At 40.9% G+C, this 22,110-nt stretch overlaps 3 protein-coding genes across 4 annotated transcripts in view; 2 read left to right on the top strand and 1 right to left on the bottom strand.

The window, feature by feature from the left end:
* Positions 1-3,091: 3,091 nt before the first annotated feature.
* Positions 3,092-8,888, top strand: LOC126922374 (cytochrome P450 18a1). The gene is made up of 5 exons (XM_050734917.1): positions 3,092-4,281; positions 4,768-4,889; positions 5,305-5,734; positions 6,140-6,404; positions 6,813-8,888. The coding sequence occupies exons 1-5, from the start codon at positions 3,909-3,911 to the stop codon at positions 7,240-7,242; spliced, it is 1,620 nt and encodes a 539-aa protein (XP_050590874.1). The 5' UTR covers positions 3,092-3,908; the 3' UTR covers positions 7,243-8,888.
* Positions 8,889-9,526: 638 nt separating this feature from the next.
* Positions 9,527-22,110, bottom strand: part of LOC126922375 (cytochrome P450 306a1) — a 60,635-nt gene continuing 48,051 nt past the window's right edge. Inside the window, exons 1-8 of one of the 2 annotated variants that reach the window (XM_050734918.1) lie at positions 12,279-13,079; positions 11,779-12,178; positions 11,503-11,651; positions 10,979-11,181; positions 10,587-10,899; positions 10,268-10,423; positions 10,034-10,208; positions 9,527-9,833 (exon numbers count right to left, since the gene is read on the bottom strand). In XM_050734918.1, coding sequence (XP_050590875.1) covers positions 9,652-9,833; positions 10,034-10,208; positions 10,268-10,423; positions 10,587-10,899; positions 10,979-11,181; positions 11,503-11,651; positions 11,779-12,100 — 1,500 coding nt within the window. In that variant the 5' untranslated portion in view covers positions 12,101-12,178; positions 12,279-13,079 and the 3' untranslated portion in view covers positions 9,527-9,651. Of the gene's footprint in view, positions 9,834-10,033; positions 10,209-10,267; positions 10,424-10,586; positions 10,900-10,978; positions 11,182-11,502; positions 11,652-11,778; positions 12,179-12,278; positions 13,080-22,110 lie in introns of those variants that run through there. The other variant, XM_050734919.1, reaches the window with a different exon arrangement.
* LOC126922388 (hatching enzyme 1.2) lies at positions 20,226-22,071 on the top strand. The gene is made up of 5 exons (XM_050734944.1): positions 20,226-20,530; positions 20,806-20,985; positions 21,182-21,484; positions 21,576-21,709; positions 21,904-22,071. The coding sequence occupies exons 1-5, from the start codon at positions 20,365-20,367 to the stop codon at positions 22,069-22,071; spliced, it is 951 nt and encodes a 316-aa protein (XP_050590901.1). The 5' UTR covers positions 20,226-20,364.

Raw genomic sequence — 22,110 nt, 5'->3', positions numbered from 1 at the left:
GAAAACCGAGTCGCATCGTTTCTTCCCACCTCTCCAAAAGTAAACTCTGTGAAATTCGAATCGTTAAAGAGCCAGAGTCAAATTTGTCCGTACGTTCGTGAGATCGTTCGATCGAGACAATCGCGCGACTAAAAATCGGAACAATGTTACGAAACGATTCTTACGTCGTCGATAGGTTGGATTGGATTACGGACGGATCTTGGACGCGCAGAAAAAAACAAGAAAGACGACTTTCCAAGAGATACGTAAAATTATCGTATAGATGTACGTGCAGGAGGAAACGAATAGTCATACAAACATACGATGCATGTTTAAAGTTTCTGAAGGTCGAATATTTATCTCGAGACACGCGTAGCACTTGGACGTATCAATATTCCGGCTAAGTCGATCGTAACTCTTTTTGGTTTCGGCGAATCAATATCTGTTATTGGCCTGCTGTATTAATCGGTGAATCATTTTCCTTTCGTCTCGCGATGGGGGTTCGATGTACGCGTCCGATAATAATTGAACTCTTCTGCTTCTATCGCTGTCGTCGCATCGCGCGTGTCTTCTCCCGCTAATTCTTATCAATCGAAATTCATACTCGCCTCTTTCGATCTCCGTTCTTATTCCCTTCCATTCGAAATTGTTCCGAGGAAAATCCTACGCTAATTATACTCGAATAACGTTCATCATCTTGTTACGATGATTCGAATTTTACAGAGTGAAACGAACGGGCGACTCGTAATCGGATCGTCGAGTGACATCGCATCGGTTTTCGCAACCAATTTACACGACTTATGCTTCTTCTTGGACATACTTGGCAGAAAGCGAAGAAAAGTCGTGAAACCTGTTGCTAATCGTCTTACTATATTGTGCATGTATTACTATCGTAGAGAAGATGTTGCCGTAAAGAAGACGGAATTCGAACAATGAAAATATCACAGGGTGGTATCGAAACGATCGAAGCTGTAACTCGTGACACACATAGCGTAGATAATAGATAAGTGACAAAGATCGATTCGACGAGACAAGACGATCCGATCCATTTTTTCTTACGTTTCTCCCGTTATCGTTTTTACATCGAGGATGTTACGTCAAGTTACATCTTGTTGCGAAGAAAGGCAAATGTATGGGAAAATAAGCTATCGTTGCTGTTTCCAATGAAATCGAGGCCTTGAACTTTACGATTAACAGCGATAAATTGATTATTTTTGGTCGAATCGAGCAAACGTGGAGCCGAGACGCAGAGTGACAACACTCGGCGGAATACGTGTTGTTCGTGTGCAGTAAAACGAGCGTGCGTTCTTCCCGGTTTCGAACGAACATTACTACAGAGAACGCGTATGTGTTCGATGGCAAAAGGGATATTTCTGGTATCGTCCCTGGTGAAAACCGGACATGGCTATCGAGAAAGAATACGAACTGGGTCAATGACCCAACCGCCGAAGAACCGCGAGACTGTTCAGCGGTGGCCAGGTCTGTGTCAGTATACGTAGCTGTGTGAAAAATGAGATTCGTTTAAACGCTGAAGAAACAATCTTGCGGCTTAAACGATCGTTCGTCTTATCGCTTGTTTCACGCTCGTTTCTCGTAACGTGCTTTCATGTTCGCGATTACGACCTTGTATCTGCTGAAAAGGAAAAATGCGCTCTATCCTTTGAACGGAGAAATAATTCGCGGCTCGATCGAATCGGTTACGATTCGATTCACGATCGAATAAACTAGACTTTCAACAAAAAAATAGGAAAATCAAGAGAGAAGGAGACGTCTTCGCGTGTTAGAGCGCAAAGCGTATTTCGCCTTGTTCGCGTATCTATTATGCGACACTGTTCTAATTTTCTCTTGTTTGTCCCTTTTCCATTGTATGTGTATAACGCATGTCGAAGAAGAAGAGAAGGAGGAGGAGAAAGAGAAGGAGGAAAAATAAGAGGAGAAGGAGGAGGAGGAGGAGGAGGAGGAGGAGGTGGAGGAGGAGGAGGAGGAGGAGGAAGAGGAGTAGTAGTAGGAGGAGGAGGAGAAGGGACGACAAAGCAAAGATCGAAAGAATAGCTGACCCGAAGCGGATCCTTTGCGTGTAAAACGGAGAGGCACCGTTGGGTTTGGTGATAGCGATCCCCACCATAGGTTGACGGTTTCGAATCCCTGCAGGGGGCCCGAATGCCCCCACTCTATGGTGGCGGTAGAAGAGACCTCGTGGTCTTCGACCAACGAGACTGTGGTACAAGGAGTCCGCCCTTGCACCCTCGACGGAAGTTGGTCCACTACCCTGAAGGCAAAGCTCGTGTCGTACCCCCACCGAGTTTCGTGTCACCGTAACTCGTTCAACGGACCACCGTCTTACCTGACTCCTTCCGCTCCTTTACGTCCGTCTCTGCTCCTCTTTGTACCGTTGCCCCACCATATTCAGGGACTGCCGGGGGCAATTGGGAGGCATCCGGGGGGCCATTTAAAGCCGCTGGGGGGCCGGTACTCGATGAGTCACTATATAAGCGGGCAAGGACAAGAAGGTGTATGTTAGTGTACACTCAATCTTCCCGTGGCTCGCACGATTCACGAAGTAGCGAGCGCCGGTGAATTCGGCTGCGGCTGTGACCGACTTTTTTTTTCCTTCCCTTTATTCTTTTTCTTTTCTCACTCTTATTTCCTTTACTTTTTTCTTTCTTCACTCTTATTCCACTCCGATGCGTTTTTCTTCTTTTACCTTCCACTATTCCATTAAATAATTGCCCAGCTCCTCCTCTCTCTTCTCTCTCTTACTCGCTCTCTCTCTCTCTCTCTCTCTCTCTCTCTCTCTCTCTCTCTCTCTCTCTCTCTCTCTCTCTCTCTCTCTCTGTCACTCGTTTCTCCCATACTTCCATTGACTCTCCCACCACGTTTCTTCCCCTAGTGCGTAAGAACAAGCGAGCGCGTTTATCACCTGTGCGTGCACGTTTTTCCTACTCATTGTCTCTGCTAGTTGATACGATTCGCGGTTTCTTTCTCTATCCGTTACAGCGGACACCGCGTCTCGCGATATTTCACTTTATCTGATTTTTCGGCGAGCCTTCTCGATCGTTGCGCAATCGTTACTAAATCGGCATCGACGATTTTTCTTCCATCGTTTCTGTTTTGTTTCATTTTTTGATAAATCGCTCCAATTATCCTCTCTCGCACACGTGCGCACGCGCACACGCATAAACGCATACGCATTACACAGAAGCGCGCGCGCGCGCACTCTCCTTCCCCCCTCTCCTCTCCTATTCCCCTATATTCCCCTCCAGATTATGCCCCACCAGCCTAGTCAGATTTGATACTTAAAGCCGCGAATTTCGGAAGCATCGTTTCGAGTAGGAAAATTGTGTTCGTGCCGATACGAAAGCAGCCAGAGGGAAGGTTGACCGGTGGTTTTTCGTCGGGACGTGCGAACGTGTCGTGACGAGAAGGGATCGAAGAAGTTCTGAGAGAAAGAAAGCGAGAAAGAGGGAAGGAAAGGAAGAAAGGGGCGTAGAAAGCGAAAGGAGACGGGAAAAGCGGAGATAGGAGACAGGGTTGAAAGAACGAAAGAGGCGACGGAAGAAGGTGCTACGCGGAGAAAGGAGAGAGGGAAGAAAGGAAAAAGAAGCAGAAAGAGAAAGAATAGGAAGTAACAACGAAGGTTGTGTATAATATTAGACGCCGAAGAGGTCGAAGTGATAACGAAAAGAGAAAGTAATCGAGAGAGGGGTAGAAATTCAATTTACGAAGCCGGGGGAAAGTTAAAACGATAAGAAAAGATAGAATACAGAGAGGAAGGAAGAAACGAATAAAAGTGTATCGGGATTAAGGGTTTGAGAGAAAAAAGCTTCCTATTTCGAATTGGAAAAATCGAAGGGAAATTTCGTTCCCGAAATATTTGGAGAAACGAACGCAAAACGTATTATTATAAAAGCGTAATTGAATATAGCGCGATGTTAGTGGAACACGCGACACAATGGGCTTGGCAAGCAATGGGTGGCACGAGAATCGAGGTCCTTTACACGTTTCTCGTGTTCTTAGGTGTATTATTGGTAGTAAGGTGCATGCAATGGCTTAGGTATGTGCGCTCTTTGCCTCCAGGGCCTTGGGGTGTACCCGTGTTTGGTTATTTGCCATTCTTGAAAGGCGACGTTCACCTCCGGTACGGAGAACTCGCAAAGAAGTATGGTCCAATGTTCAGTGCTCGACTAGGAACGCAACTGGTGGTTGTTCTTAGCGATCATCGTACGATTCGCGACACGTTTCGTCGGGAAGAGTTTACTGGCAGACCGCATACCGAGTTCATCAACATCCTCGGTGGATATGGTAAGTGTATAACACGTGACGCCTGTCATGCTCGTTTTCCGATAACTAACTCTATCTCGATTTCGTGTTCTCGCATATTTTTCACTCTACGCTTTCCCACTAGATTCTTATCTCTTCCCTTTTTTTTCTTCTCACATTTTTATCAACTATCTCGCCGCTGTATGCGTGCGTCCGATTTTATCGCCGAATCTTTCTTTTTTTTTCCTGTTTTCCACTTTTAACCAATTGACTTCTACCTCTTTTTTTTTTCGTTATTCGATACATTGCGTTCATCTTGCTCGTAGATTATTTTTTTCGCGTCACCGATTCTTTCGATTCCGTGATTACCGGCAGGAAAGCTTGTATAGTTTATAGATAATTTATTATATTATTACGCTGCGTACGAATTAAAACACGTAGAATCTGCGTTATTCGTTCGAAGTGGTTTCGTTCTACGAACTGGTCAGTTCTCTTGACTTTTGAAGCTCAAGAGTTTTTCTCTCGTAGGTATTATCAACACCGAAGGTGCTATGTGGAAAGACCAAAGAAAATTTCTTCACGATAAGCTCAGAGGCTTCGGCATGACCTATATGGGCGGTGGGAAGAAAATTATGGAATCGAGAATCATGGTGAGCGCTGCGTTTTACAAAATTTCGTCTTTCCTTTTTTTTTTTATAGCTTTTCTTTTCTTCCACGTACTACAGTAGAACCCGAGTAAAATTAATCAAACGATCGACTAATGAGAAGTTTAAGAATAGTCGGCCGTATAAGAAAGATTAAGAAATATAAATAGCAACTGAAACTGATAATACATCTTTGCTCGCAAATCTTTATTTCTGACTAATATTAATACTTAAACGTATCTCGAGATAAACGACGTTCTTATGAAAAAAAAAAAACCAATATATCCGATTATTCGAACAGCGTGCGTCCTGATTGTATCCGAATAATCAAGGTTTTACTGTACATTCGTATAATACTCGCTTCGTTGCACTTGATATCAAGTAAATGAAAAAGAGACGAATAATTTCTAATTGGTTTTAGCGCGAGGTTAAGACGTTCCTTCGTGGATTGGTGACGAAACGAGGAACACCGACAGACGTTTCAGCTTCCCTTGGAATGTCGATCAGCAACGTTATATGTTCCATTATAATGGGAGTGCGTTTCCAACATGGCGACAAAAGGTTCAAAAGATTCATGGACTTGATCGAGGAAGGTTTCAAGCTGTTCGGTAGTATGGCCGCTGTCAACTTTATTCCTGTGATGCGTTACTTGCCTTGCCTGCAAAAGGTTCGCAACAAGATTGCGGAAAATCGCGCGGAAATGGCCGATTTCTTCCAAGAGGCGGTCGATCAACATCGAGCAACGTTCGACGAAAGCACTTTACGAGACCTTGTCGACGCTTATCTGCTCGAGATCGAGAAAGCGAAGGGAGAAGGTCGCGCGACTACGCTCTTTCAAGGGAAAAATCATGGTGAGAGTGCACCGATGATATATCTCGTACATAGACAGCGAATATTTATGAAAATTTGTATTTTCATTCGTATTTTCATGGACAAAGAAATGGAAATTTGTTTATTAAATGTCGCAACGATATTAAATATTTCGTATAATTTTGCGTGCTGTTTTCGTTTATCTTTGATTATTTCCTTTGTTAACGAGCATGAGCTTTTTGATATAAATACGTATAGAGAAGCTAATATAAGATAGGAAGCGACGTACGTCGAATTTGTCTTCTGGGTTTAAACGAACGATGTCGATAAATTTTGGTTTCGTACGAAATTTAACAAAGAACTCCATAAACATTCGCAGTTCGCTCGTAAGAATCGCGTTTCGTTTTACACTACTCACCTCTTTCTTTTTTTCGTACTATTCATAGATCGCCAGATGCAACAAATTCTCGGTGATCTGTTCTCTGCCGGTATGGAAACGGTGAAGACCACGCTCGAATGGGCAATAATCTTGATGCTACATCATCCGGATGCGGCAACTGCCGTACAGGAAGAATTGGACCAAGTGGTAGGAAAATCGAGGATGCCTGCTTTGGAGGATCTACCTTTTCTTCCGATAACCGAAGCGACGATACTCGAGGTTCTTAGGCGGTCGAGTATTGTCCCTTTGGGAACCACACACGCAACGACGAGGTAATTATATCGTCTACAAACCCCACTGTTAACACGGTTCCTACGAGAATTCGTCGGTCGTATTTCCAACCTGGTTTTTTAATCGAATTATATCGAGCGAGATCATTCTCTCTTTCGTCTCATTGCTATAATTGGGTTTCTTCAATTGGGTTAATATCTATCGATATACCGCGATAAAAGCGAAAGTAAAATCGAACCAGTCGCTAATTAGGTTATTTGCTTTCGAAAAACGTTGCTATCTTGTAAAGCGGTGAGTGGACGAGCAAAAGAGAAAAGGACAAAGACGAGGCGCCGATATAGATATACAATTTTCGTAGTATTGGGGCGCCGCGATGAATGAATGGATGAATCACGATCTCGATGGAACGTGTGAGATAGTTAAGATTGAAAGGTGTAAAAATGTTTCAGAGATGTGACGTTGCACGGTTACACGATACCAGCTGGATCGCAAGTGGTACCGTTGTTGCATGCCGTGCATATGGATCCAGAACTTTGGGAGGAGCCCGAGGAGTTTCGACCGAGTCGGTTTCTCTCGGCCGAAGGTAAAGTCCAGAAACCGGAATACTTTATGCCTTTCGGTGTCGGCAGACGTATGTGCCTGGGCGATGTGTTGGCACGCATGGAGTTATTCTTGTTCTTTAGTTCGTTGATGCACACGTTCGAGTTGCGATCGCCGCAGGGCTCGTCCTTGCCGAGTTTGCGCGGCAACGCCGGTGTCACCGTCACGCCTGACCCCTTTGACGTTTGTTTGGTACCAAGAAATTTGGATCTCATCGAAGATGCGAGCAACGATGTGATCCCCTCCGGCGCTATTCTGCGGAATATCGGCAGTCACTGAGTTTCCTGCTTTTTCGAACGCTCCATAACGATCGACGGAGCACGGTAATCGTTCCTAACGAGACCGATCCGACCTGGACCGACTTGGCCCGACACGATCCAACCTGATCCAATTCGATCTAATACGATTCAATACGATCTAATACGATCCATCGTACGTTTGTCCATCCTTAATCAGCCCTACAAGATTTCACATCGTCGTCGAAAAGTTCATTCGAATGCGTTCCATTATCCCTCCTCTTATTCTTCTCTTCATCTACCTATCGCATAAATGTCGTTTCACTCTCGATTTCTATTATTTAATTTCCTTGCGTGTACTAGACAGCATTTATACATATTTAGGGTAACATTTCGCTCTTTATTTATTCGCATTTAGTCATTAGCGTTATTTGATAAAATGTATGTCGGTATAGAACGTGTGTATACGGTTGAATGATACGAGAAGTTTGCGTGTACATGTTCAAATTCGTTGCATACAATATACAAGAACGATTTCGATAACAATTCCGTCAACGATGATCCGTCACGTTCTAGAGATCGTTGTGTTGACGCAGTCTCGGACGTAAAAAGAGACAAAAGACTTTTAGATAGTAATGATAATAAGAGGAATCAATTATTAGTAACGGTATTAGAAATAAGTAGTGGTAGTGGTAGCGGTAGCGATAGAAATAGACAAAAGTAATAGCGGCAACAATAGTACAGGCGATAGTATTGGTAAAATGATAATTGATAACGACAATATCGACGATAGCGATAGTGGTAAATGCTAGATTAAGAATTTCGAGTTAATAATAAAAAGAAAAAAGAAAAAAAGGAAAAAGAAAAAACAAAAGAGCGTGTAACGAAGTACGCTGTGAGTGTGCGCACAGATATTCGTAGGTTACCATATTATGTACATATCTAGGTATTATCTTGATAATAGGCGGTGAACGAGAGCGCGAGATCGTCTTCGACTAAACGAGTTCTCTTTCCCTTATCGTTCGAAAGTTTCGACGCGACTAAATTCGAATGGATTAGATCGTAGGGCTGCGCGTCGGATGGACGCGGCTGTTGACCTAGAACAGTGATTTTCGTGAAAGTTAGAACGAGATTCTTGCGACACCACACACAGTGTAGTTACGTAGCGTTTCAGAATTCAAGACCAACATCGAACTCGATCCGTTGGGTGCGGGCAAAGATTAAGGCTGTGAATTTCGAATTTAGGACATGGGACCCTCGAGATTCCTGTGATAACGCGATCGTAAAATCATTTCCAAAGATATATTTTGTTGCGTGTCCGGCGAAAGCCGACGAACCATCGACGCGGATTCCCCCTGGTTTCTTTATATTCCGTCATCTTTCTTCCTCTTCATCGTTCCTCTTACGTTTTCCTTTTGCCGCGGTGAGCTTTAACGCCACGTACATATCACCGCGTCGATGCTTCGTTTGTATTCACCAGTAAGAAATTTATATGTTACATGCTCGAATTGCGGAGCACCGCATTGTGTTCACCCGCCGACCGCGAATCTGTGTTACTTAATGTTATTATCTATTTTTCTTTTTTTGTAACGATCATTGAACAATGCTAACGACCATATGACCAAGCTTGTAATTGTAATTGATAATACGTGTGTCTCCTCTTCGCACGAAATAAATCGATATTTTGTATTTCATGAAAATCAATCATTGCCTCGTATCGCATCGTGCGTACGTTGTTGCTCGGCGAGTCGTGTTCACGAACGAAACGACCGTCACGATTATGTTCGTGACTTTTTCTGAGCTGAAAATTACATTCCCCGTTTTATTTCGATCCAGTAGTCGATGATCCTTTCTCTTTTTTGCTTTTCCTTCCCCACAATTTATTTCGTATTTATTTCATATTTCTCTCGGTTTGTATTACGCTTGAGACACCGTTTCGCTAGAAAGAGAAGAAGAAAAAGGGAAAAAAGTAGAAAAAGACTGTAATTACGAAGAAGATGAAGGGGATACCTTTTGTGCGTTACGGGGAATCGATTTTGTGTTTTCCGAATTCACGAATATACCTGTTGACGAAAAGATTAAGAGAGCCAGAGATGGAGGGACGGGAATGTGGGCGGAAGCTGAACTTTCGGGATGACAGGCGATATAGCTCGACCAAGACGAAAGAACAGGTATTTAAGAAAAAAGACAGATACAAAAAAGGAGCGAACAGCAACAAAGGGGGGAAGAGAGGAACGGGGAGGCGTGATTGAGAAAAGGAGAAACGAAAGAGTCGTTCGTTTATCCGCTGGACGAAAACTTTCTAAACGATCGATCGTTCGACCAGGTTAATTATGAAAAATGTATATTTTCGTAAAACACGCTTGTGATAGTTGTAACTTGTAACGATGATCGAGCGTATTACAATAGTCGATCTATTAGATCCGCATCTTTTATCGATTATAATCGTTAATTATTGATGTCGCGGAACGAACATCAAGCGATGTGGTTTCGGGACTAACGTAATGCCGCAATCGCCTTCGAGATCGACGATCTCGTCCGGTGGTACGGATATAACGAATGCACGCAGTATCCTCCCGGCGAACAAAAATAGTACCATCTTAGCGAGTTCCTCTCCGACGCAAATGCGTTTTCCTTCGAACAAAATGAAATCAAACGAAATAAAATTAAAAGAGAATAGAACGAAATAAAAGGGGGAGAAAAGAAAAAACGCGTCGAGCAGGTATTTGTTATTCGAATAAATACGATGAAGCAGAAAGTACGTATCTATAATATCACGAAGAGAAGGTGAACGAGAGAAGAGAAGGAGCGGGAGAAAAGTCGAAGATAATTACCACTTTGAAATGGGAGAAACGATTCCGGTTTGAAGAAACTTCCATCATCGGATAGGAATCTGTCGGGTCGAAATTCGAGAGGATCTTGCCAGTAAGCAGGATCGGTGTGAATAGCCCACTGCATCGGCACGATCATGGTACCGCGTGGTACATCGTAATCACCTATCTGCATATCCTAAACAGACGAAATTTCCCATCGAGAAAGTGGCATTCGATTTGTGAACGGTACGGTACCTCTGATGTTCCATGAGGAATACCGAGTGGTGTAACAGTCCTTATCCTTTGCACTTCGGCTATAGCAGCTTCGAGACGAGGCATAGCGATTCTATCGTCTAGAGTCGGCTGCTCCCCTTCCTTCAAACATAGATCCATCTCCGATTGTATCTTTTCCTGTGAATAATAGAGTAAATAGAAGTGATAGACGGTCCAACTGCCTTTACGTGAATTTATCATCGGATAAATAGTTTGCTTTTCCGAGGAAAGACAAATATGGACAAAGGTTGTTTTTGCTATGAGATTATAGTAGGAGGAGTTGTAGGAGAGTGCGACATACCTGCTCCATAGGATGGGTAGCCATGAATAAGAGGAACCAACGAAAGGTGGTCAAAGTAGTATCAGTTCCAGCACCAAAGAGATCCGCCAATAAATGGTACAGTTGGGGTTCTGTGAAAAACTCGGATTTTGTGCCGTTTTCTTTCCTCATTTGTTCGTCGAATGCTGCTAAAAAGCTCTCGACTCTATCCGTATTCTCTGATGCTTGCGTGATCTTCGCACGGTGTTCTTCGAGTATTTGCCGATATACTTTATGCGTTTTCTCCTTTCCATCGACGATTGATTGTATCGTTCGGCCGTATCGTGGTAAGAATCTGAAGTGCAATTTTTACGCATAAATTTGTCATTCTTTTATTTTAATAATGTCGTTTAAAATTTAACACTTGGATGTACCTGAGAAAAGGTAAAAAGTTGAGCGGTCCAGCGACACCAATTTCTTTCACTCCTTCTTCTTGCAAATGTCTTAGCCATTTCCAAACTTCGTCTTCCTCTTTATAGGTTTTTCCAAATACGATGCTATTAACGAGATTACCCATACAATGATGAAGCGTATTTAATGGATCAATCGGTCCATTTGCCCCGCGATTTTTCAGTGCCTATCATACGCAGACGAAGAAAATTATATAAAAAGTGAGTGATGTGTCATCGATTGATATATCGCGTCGACCTATTGAATTCAATTCATGCTATTAACAGAATTAGACATCAGAAAGCCAAATATTTTTGTTCTCAACATGTAACCTGTTTGGAATTGTTCTTCCTGGTATTTACTTTTTCACCAAGCAAATATTTTACTATTTTAAGTTATCCTAGTACTATTGCGTTTAGTCGGAAATTTTATTATCAGGATTAATATATATGTATCACGATTAGTTATCGAAAGAAACAACGAAGAAGTGACTAATAATACGACATACCGTTGCACATTCATTTGCTGCATCGGATATTCGTTTCTCCATTTTCTCTCGCTTTGGTCCTTCGTGCTTTATCATCCCAAAGTTTCGTAAGCAATTGCTAACGAATTTTCTCTGATCCTTCCACCGTTCTCCCTCCGCGCAAACTAAACCTGTACAATGTCATTCGAAATTACGAAATAATATTTATAATATCGTTACTTTTTTCTATTTTTCGATTTATAGAATTAACGAGTATAGTTTCTGAGTGATACACACGATTTTGTCAGATAATCTTACCATATCCTTTCATAATTCCGTGTGTAAGGTACAAAGGTGCCCTACCGGTGGACATATCCTTCGAGAAGGTCTGCTTTATTAATTGAGGATCCGACAATAAAACGGTATAAACGGAACCCATGCGAAAGCCGCATATAGGACCGTAAACTCTGGATAAATTCGTCAGAGTTTCGTGTGGTTTTTTTGCATCGATCCATGGAAGATAGCCGACGATCGGAAGTTGCCAAGGACCAGGTGGTAGACGACGTATCTTTCGATTTATATAGAAAACGTATACAAGAACGGATACGAATAAAACGAATATCGCGTAAATGAAGTTCATCGTGAATCAGTTTGTGAAGCACCGATGAAGCATCGAGCGATTCGATTGAATCTTCCGAAACGATGTTTGCTGCGTTACCTGTAACAAAGAACAAACAAATCACTTCTTGCTCGGTTGTATCGTAATTGTAAAGACATCCTGTATATTTGCAATAATTGAGAAGTATCCAAATACTCACGTAATTATTAACGTAAAAACGTAGCGAATATTTATCGACGATAACACTGAACTCAGATGTAATTGAAGTTGAGCGAGAATATGTGTATGAAGGCTGTGTATTTTAGAGGATATTAAACGATGGAACTACCCAGTTACAACGTAAACGATTGACTGGCAATCCCGAGTAGTCCGTTAAGTCGGACACAAGTAAGAATAGAAACAATTTAAATTTTTGACTTTCAAATAGTCGATCGACCGTTTTACAATCGAGATACGACTACACGATCGAGACGGCCAGAACGATCTGCTTATTCTGCTTTAATACGAATCGCTTTAGAATTTTGTATTTTATGCGAAAGTTATATATATTATATATATTATGTTCACTTTAACGTTGTAGTTGTAATTATTTATATATTGTATCCTCAAAAACACATTATTTGTTATTTTGATATAAAATACTACGATTAGAACAGTTACAAAGAACCACGTCGCACTCTGAAGCTATCAAAAGTATTACTGGCATAAACTACTGACGCTAATACTTTTGTCTCGTCGTTCCTTGCTATCTTGTTTGTCAGTCCATTTGTGATATTTCGTGGACGTGGCTAAATTTACAATTTCTTTTAGCTCTTCGATTATTTTTGGTAATTCCAAGAACTTGTCAACCGTTATCAATGTGTTAGAATATCGCTGCTCTAATCTACACCCTAGGACCCTAGGGTCCTAGGGCAAAAATAGCAAGTAAAAAAGATACTATTTGACAAGTTTCGCTTATCTGGTCCATCTAGGACAAGGAAAAACTATTTTTTAGTTTCGGCCTCTTTCTTCTTACCTGATTTGTTTCGTAGAACTTGATCGTGAGTGCTTTGGTTTTGACATTTTTTTTTTTTTTTTTTTTTGAAGAGATTTAGAAGGTCTCTAAAAGATTAGGAAGACATCTATCTCGAGGTCCTAAGCTTAATCAGACTTACAACTTTCACTAATGTCACTTACAGGATAACATTGTAAGATATGCATACGTATACGTACTGTATTCTACATGTTACCTAGAAGTTAATCAGTCAGTCTTCCACAATTCTAACCTAACGTATAAATATATGAGATGAGATTTACTACTTCCATATTTACGCTACTTACAATTTACATGATTACATAGAGTTAAACACTATATCTGGAACTGTTTGTGTTTGCAAATGCCGTCACTGCAGTGACACCATCGTTTAGACGAACGCTAAGCTTGCTTCTTCTCTTTCTCTATGATCAGCAGAAATTGTATAAGCACAATATATTTTAGCGATTCAACGCGAGTCTACTCAACCACTTCTTTTTTGAGGCTGTGAACCGTCAGTAAATATTTTAATTACATCTTCCTTCGCCACTGGAAAATTTCAAAGGGACACGAAGGCGAAGGCGAAGGCGAAGGCGAAGGCGAAGGCGAAGGCGAAGGCGAAGGCGAAGGCGAAGGCGAAGGCGAAGGCGAAGGCGAAGGCGAAGGCGAAGGCGAAGGCGAAGGCGAAGGCGAAGGCGAAGGCGAAGGCGAAGGCGAAGGCGAAGGCGAAGGCGAAGGCGAAGGCGAAGGCGAAGGCGAAGGCGAAGGCGAAGGCGAAGGCGAAGGGTTGGTTTGAAAAGTAGAAGGAAAAGTAGAGGGAAAAGTGGAGTGGAGTGAAAAGGGTTCTATTACTACCATCCCTGGCAATAAGCTCTCGATCAAACACAATAAGCTAATTAAAACTATTGAAGTTCCTGAGATGTAACATGTTACGATATCCAGAATGTCCCAAGGTTTAGCAGTTATACTTTGTCAGTATATCCTATGGGTATAATCAGGCACAAAATGTTACGTAAACATTGGTCAGTTAAAAAGTTATATTAAAGATACAAAATATAATAATACTTTAACTTTCAATGTCACCTTTAATTTCACCCCATTGAACTTTTATTTGCGGATAACTTTAAAGAGATTCAATTTTTTATCGCTAGCAGTTTCGAAGTGGGGTATTAACAGCTAATGAGAGTAGATATGTTAGGTTTTATTAACTGAATGTTTGGCGACAATCGTCCTTTCAATCATAAAGTGACGTAAAAATCAATAAAACAAGGCTTATATTCTTCCCGTGTAATCTTCATAAGAAATTTATATCTTCTTTCCTATTCCAATAAGTACATTTTAAATATTGAAGCTATCCCTTTACTGCCGAAACTTTTCCATTTTTCTTAATTGTACCTATTCTGTTCTGTACATCCACTCTTTCTTTCAAAAGTTCAACATATTCGTTCCTTCGTGTGAGGTGAACTATTCGCACCGGTGATAAATTGCTCAACCTTTTAATGTAATTTTATTATTTTTCATTTAACCTAAGGACAACTACTCCGAGCTCGATAAAATGATTTTTCTCCAAGGCTGGTTGATGACCGTAGACTTTTTGTCAACTCTCTTTGAAGGGTATAACGAACTTTATGCTGATCGCAATCCTCATGGACGAACCACGTAGCTTTTCTTCGTGATCCTTCCTGTCCTCCACGATTCACCTTTCCCTGCATTCATATACTCTATTTGTTCCTTCACTTTTTCGTTCAACCTATCGTACTACTTTGATAATTCGTCGACCCAAACTTCTATCCTTCCTTTTTACCTTCTCTCTTTTTCTGTTTTTCATATTTTTTTATTTTCTTGTATTCTTATTTTTCATCTTTATTTGTGCTATTCGGTGAACGTAGAATCATCATTGTTAAAACGAATATTATAGTAGGAGGTGGTCATATTTAAAGGAGGGTTAATGGTGGAACAAGATGCAGGATTGGCACATAGGTACCAGTCTATCTACCTCTTTCCTCTAATTCTTGTGGTAAGCAGGTAGAACCGGGGCAACGATCGACTGGGGTCATTGGCTGGATCCAGTTATCAAGGTTAGGGTCCTTTTCTTTGCTCGCGAGAGATCATCGTTTCTCCTCGATAAATTTCTCAAGTTTATTCACCCGTATGCGAGTCGCATCGTAATGCGATATGTCAAGATCAGCCAACAGCTCCTACCTTTCAATTTTAATTATTTATCAACTACCAGGTAAACGATGACTGACTAGTAAGTTTCACATGCTCTTTAAAATCCTTCCCATTTAATGGTTCGATGACTATTAATGCGTACCCGTGTAAATCGAGAATATAACGAAACTATTATCGCTAACACGTTGGTCTCTAAGGAAGTCGAATAGGGTGGCTGATTCGAGTGATGAGAAAGACAAAAGGAATTGAAAAAGTCTTCATAACGGAAATGATCCTCGCCAAATTTGTGGACCTTCTTAGAGGCTAGAAAATGGTCTACGTCTTGATTTATCGTCGGATAGAAATTAAAAGGTTCTACAAAAATAATGTCGAATGCGATTTCATTTTTCTAGAACATAACTACAGATAGACTTACAGCAATTGTATAGTACATGCGTAACGTATTGAACAGGAATTAAAGATGCCAGACTGTTCTTTCGTTATTCTGGAGAAAGACAAACACGGGGACGAATCATTTTTGTTCGGATAAAAAAATTGATATTCGATTTATTCCCAGTGGATACTCGTCCCGTACCCGTTGTCTGCCTTCTTTTTCCTCAGACTGTGTGTGTGAGTACAGTTTCTTTTTGAATGTCCGATCGGTCGCACGTTGTCGCCATATCTCGATCTTTCTGTTGCGAGACCCGTTCACACGAGAATTCGCAGATTCGACAGTCGAACCAAACGTGGTCGTGCGGCCAACGACCGCGACTTTCTCCTTTTATGCTAATTTTGTTAATACGCTATTTTCACGACTTTCGTACTTCGCAAGCATGCCATTTTATCGTCCTGTATCTGATGCAGGACGGGCCGACGAACCAAACGAAATATTTTTGGCGAAAGGAGATAATTAAGAAACAGTTCGTTGCTCGCCCTATTACGTAAAACCATATCGAAGCATTTCAGAAAGTTCAACGAATTTGACGGTTACGATAATGGAACGAACCTAAAGTCGCATACACTGTCGACCATAAGTATCGGGACAGTTTAATTGATTTATGGTAACGGTATATGAATTTTATTAGAGTACAAACTAACGATGAATTAATAGTTCGAATCAACGTTTACCGCTTTCTGATGGAACCACCGGGATATAACCTTAAGCTATTAAAAAACATAACAATAATACATTTTAGTATTCACCGTATACGCTGTTACATACAGTTACTATATAAATATCATCGTATTAACATCAGTAGTATTTCTATCACTTTGGAAGATTAGTCTTCTTAATCTGATCTTTGTGATATATCGACGATCGGCTAGTGTCGACAAATAATTGCGGAATATTTTATCCATATGTAATCAGAAATAATTCGATTAAACAACCTGTTGGAACGAATCGAACGAAATCAGAGAACGAGCTTCCTGATTTGAATTACGAACGATTCATCAATGGATCGGTGGTGGTTCTCCAGACTTAATGTATGCGAATAAAGGATAGGTTGTGAGTGACACCGTGATTCGTGATACAGTACGATACAGAGAGTATATACAGAGTTCGTTGCCCCATAAAAGAAGGTGGGTGTATTGGCCCCGACAGGCGTTTCTGGGTTTATTACCTACGCCAGTTCGATCGCAAACTACCGTGCGTCTATACCCTGTAACACTGTATTATTTCGACTGGCGACTGATTGCCAGTAGAGAAGTACGGTAAAAAAAATTATGGAACGCACCTTTCGAAATTTCTCCTCGGAAGGTAATATACATCGGATACGACAAGGTAATACATCGATGAAAGCATTTTAATGTCTTTTAAACCCATCATGGTTTTACACGCTATACGAGTATTTCTAACAGGCAGCGCATACTTGCTGCCTTTACCGTCTTACTTTCTCTTTAATTCCCTTTAAACCCTCCAGTTTCTTTACGCACACTCGCTACCTGAAGTAGCGTTCCTTCTTTTCTTTAATTATTTCTCCTTGATACTTTCACGATGGAAATGCCCGATTTGGAGAAAAGTAAGGGCGGAAAGGAATCGATTACTCTTTCACGTTGCTGGTACCAACGTGTACTTAACGCTCGAAGTTATATCTTAGCAAAGAATTAAAATTCTTCACGATATGCAATATGCGATCTGTAAAAAGAAGTGCAATTACACTCGCGAAGAAAGCGAAGACGTAGGAAAATCGACATTACCACGCCACTCAACTTTTTCTTCAACGATCGTTCGAATCAACGTGTCGCATATCTTTGACAATATGTTTCATCGGTACGAGATTTTGAAAAACGAAAACAAATCGAAATGAATCCAGACGACGATGAGTTAGACCCAGCAATAAAAATAAGTGAATGAAGTCGGAGATGATGGTTTTCTCACGATAAAAATATTCTTTTGTCGAGAACGATGACGATAGCGGTAGCAATAGGCGATGACGACGATAATAGCGGTAGCGACGTCGTTTCTGCTGTCTCTTCTAGCGTCGGGGCTGGTTGTTCGTCAGCGTGGCTATACGGTACAAAGCTTCTTAGTGGGGATGGAGGACACTTTCACTCTCACAGGTGTATGACCGAGTCGAGAGCTCGGAAATACTTGTTACCTGAACGAGTATCGTTGGGGAAAGAGAAGGGGGATAGAATATGGGAATGGAAGGGATAGAGGGGCGACGAGAAAGAGATCGAGAGCGGGAAAGAAAGAGGGAGGAAAAAGAAGGGAGGGAGGGACACAAAGAAACGTGACAAACAAATAAGAGAAATGACAGAACTGTCTAATTTTTGCAGCTATCTAATAATAGACTGGTACGTGTAAAACGTCGTCTTTTTTTTCAGAGAATCTTTTAGTCGCATCTTCGGTTATCGCAAAGACGTTATAGTCTGCGCAGTGCTTAATTTCCAATCGTCGTTAAACGTATCGATACTGTATGTAAATTAAATTCATGGTGTGAAAAACGCAGAGAGAATAAGAAGAAAATGTATTAGAGATAGGAATGAATGGTTCGGAAAGCGGAGAATGTCGCGTGGTCCGCTGGATAACGACCCAGTGTCCACGTGGTATCGTCGTACGTATATTTTCAATTTTCTTTGAAATTTTACCAATATGATCGTAAAATTTCAAAATTTAATAAAATTTTAAAATTCCTATAACACACATAATATATTCGGAAAAGGTTTCTAGAAGTGTCCAAATACTTTCGGCAGCCACTGTAGAGGGGTAACGAGTAGCGAGGCAAAGACAAAAAGAAAAATAAGAAGATAGAGTGCGAAGAGGCTGGACGAGGTCAGTGAACCATGAAAGAGTATGGTTTTTTGGTCAGTGTACACACTACCGAAATACGTTCCCGACGCGGCGAGACGTTCCCGCCGATATTTCTCCGTGGGTCCCCAGTCGGCCCCAGTGGGTCAGTGGTTCACGAAGAACCTCTCGAGGATACACGCGAGAAAGATACGATCCTTTTGCAACACGCTCGATGTTTACTCGTATTTTTTTCAACATTACGTATTTAAACTAATTCTGTTTACGCATTATCATAAACATATTTATTATATTCACAACTAATATTTCATATGTGCGAGATATATTTTTGTTGTACATATTTGTTTATACCGTTGGCAAATTGATTGTTTCTCAACACATTGAAACAAATATTCTCTAGTTTTTAGAAGCATATACTCTATGTAACTTATTTTAAAGACTTCATATCCCAAAATATGAAAAATTAATGTGAGTTATTATCGCTATAAATATGGATATGTCCCATAAACATAGATAATGTTTACAATAAATACATTGTAGTTTCTATATACATTTTTAGATTCGTTTCGAGTTATAGCACGTTGCACAGAGAATCGCAAGATGATTTGCACAACGCGTTTGACGTGCAAATAAAAGTAATCACGATTTTAGGCGAGGACAGAAACAGAGAAATGATTCGAAGTAAACGAGAGAGAAATAGAGAAAGAAACGAATGCGAATGTTCGGGCAACTCGATCGTTAGCCGTCGTATCTACTTGAAAAAGGTGTACCGATCGTAACAGACGCGAAAGAACCATTCTGCTTGCTTGCGGTTCCAAGAAATCCGGTTAGAATTTAGGCTATGTGGAGCTCCTACTCGAATCTGGAACAGGCTGGTCATTGACCTTGCTTCGATCGCTCTTTGAAAAGATTTTCAAGCGTGATTACAAGTTTACCAGTGATTGTCTTCGACACGCGACACGAGACATTGTCGTTCTCTCCACGCACTTTCCGCTATTCGAACATGATCGAGAACTGTTGCGAGCCAATTAAATATGAAAATAGTTTTTCAACTAGGAATCCGAATATCGTGCTCTCTGATGGCCGATCGTACGACGTCTTTGTTCGAAAGTCTTCCGTGGCCGATAGAACGTGCAGAGCAATATGAAATTCCTTTGATTTTTATCTTCGAATATAACGATGATTATAGTAGCTACGGCGATCGAGGCAGAGATCGAAAGCTGACAAGAATACACCAAGAGAGCACGAGAGCAGGGGAGAAAGGCCCGAAATGATTCCGAGATGACATGTCCATATACCGAATTACACGACTAACTACCGAATCATTTTGACCTACATATGTATATGATACCATGTTTTCCCGTATGCTCTTCAAATGGTTATAGAGATAATTTTTAATTACATGTATAAGTAACAAGATAAGAGAACAAATTGGTATTCTCTTTGCGATCTCGATATCGTCTATCATGAATATGCATTGATATGTTATTTTCGAAGAAAATGGCAAGCATTATTTTGAATAGACCGGAAACACATTTGATTTTGACATGAATTTTCATCGCTACCAGTAATATAAACTAGAAAAAAGAAAGTTGCGGATGAAGCGTTGGATTAACGCAATGTTAGCCCTTAATGGGTTAATCGACGGAAATGACGGTGCATATCGGTTACGAGCAGGTTTTACCAAGTAACGTTTGATAATGGAAGACACGAAGGGTGGGCAGCATACGTGTCTATTTATTTAAGTACGTATGTCCCTGTTCGCGTATAAAAGTACGGTTGTACCGTACGATATATATTCTAGTTGATATTTTGTTGGATCGCAGCGACGGAAAAATTACGATCGAGCATACTATTTATCGCCTAAGGATGCTTCGGTTCAAAAATAGTGAAACGGCAATTATATTGTTCCTCGTAACGGTGGCAATTGGTGTCGATTCGAAAGCTACTGATTACGGTTCAAAGCGAAAGATTGTTCCACCAACGCCGAAATTCGAAGGAACGTTCAACGAAAGACACGAACATCAAACCATCGGTATACGATCGTAATTGAGAAGCTTTTTGAAAAAAGGATCTATAAGGTCTGTGGTAAACACCATTGGTCGAAAGTAGCCGGCACTTTAAGCGCCGTTATAACTATGAATTCAAACGTAATGAAGATTTAAACGAAAAATTCGAGGCAATTTGCTCAATGCGCTATTTTGTCTTATGAACCTTCTCTCAGAAAGCTGCCCAATTGATCGGCAGAAGTAGGAAAATTCATTTTAATTAAATCACGATTTGTTATTTGTTTCTATTCACTGCTGACAGCTGATCGCATAAAATCATGGACGAATGAGGACAAACAGAACGTTTGGGAATTAAGCGGTTTGTACGAAGGAGATATAATGCTTAATTCGGAGGAAGATGGGGGGAAAAATGGTCTGGTGAACAACGTGTTTCGTTGGCCAGGCGGAGTTGTACCCTATTACATAAAGGAAGAGGATTTCGGTAAATTATTTTGTTAAGGGAGTATGCTACCTTGAAATTTGAAGAAAATTAGAAGCCTTTGAGATTTGAAGTCAAATTTTAAGAAAATTAGAACAGAAGATTCGATTTTTTAAACTGTCAAGACGTTGTACCCCGTTAAGTAGATAATACAGAGCTGAGATAAACGATGCCACCGCATTTACGTGTACTTTTATAGATGAAGAAGATATCGAGGTAATCGAAGGTGCTATAGAGGAATACCATAAGAACACCTGCATACGTTTTCGTCCTTATAAAAAGGCAGATACCGACTATATCACTATAAAGGGCAAAATGTCGGGATGTTGGTCCTTGGTTGGTAGGCACGATCGCGGACAAGTAGTGAATTTGCAGAATCCGGGATGCGTGCACCATGGTGTGGTCGTGCACGAGTTGATGCACGCATTAGGCTTTTACCATCAACAGAGTGCCGCGGATCGTGACGAGTGGGTGACGATAAATTGGGAAAATATAAAACCAGGTAACGCGTCGATTATTTCGATGATTGGCGGATCCGATCGAAATTCACGTTGGACAAACAAAATTTATTCGCGTTATTACGATTTATACAGGCAAGGAGCATAATTTTAATAAATACGATAATGGCACTGTCACAGATTATGGAATTGGTTACGATTATACGAGTGTAATGCATTATAGTTCTCACGCGTTTTCAAGAAATGGTGAACCGACCATTACACCGAAAGTAAGTAATCGGCGTAATTTCGCGAATTGAAAAGTTCGCGACAATACTTGTATTTACTGGAAAAGAACGGAAGATATAGGTTCCATATTCATAACTGCAAAAGATTATTATTATTACGTTGCCCCGAGAGTTGATAGGGAAATTTAGGAAAAATTTGAAATCCTTCCTTTTTGCTCAACGTTTGTATTCTGCAGAAGGAGGAAACAGAACTTGGTCAACGAAAAGGACTCAGCGGGAAGGATACACTGAAGTTACTAGAAATGTACAAAGAGGAATGTAACAAACGGCAAATGAATGAAACGACGGACAGCGATGATTCATCGGATGATATATCTATCGAGTGGCTACTCACTAGATCGTAATATCAAAATTAATAAATTGCTATAGTAGCATTTAGTTTG

The sequence above is a fragment of the Bombus affinis genome, chromosome 12 (assembly GCF_024516045.1).
Source record: "Bombus affinis isolate iyBomAffi1 chromosome 12, iyBomAffi1.2, whole genome shotgun sequence".
NCBI classification, from domain to species: domain Eukaryota; kingdom Metazoa; phylum Arthropoda; class Insecta; order Hymenoptera; family Apidae; genus Bombus; species Bombus affinis.
This window is presented reverse-complemented; position numbering and strand designations above follow the sequence as displayed.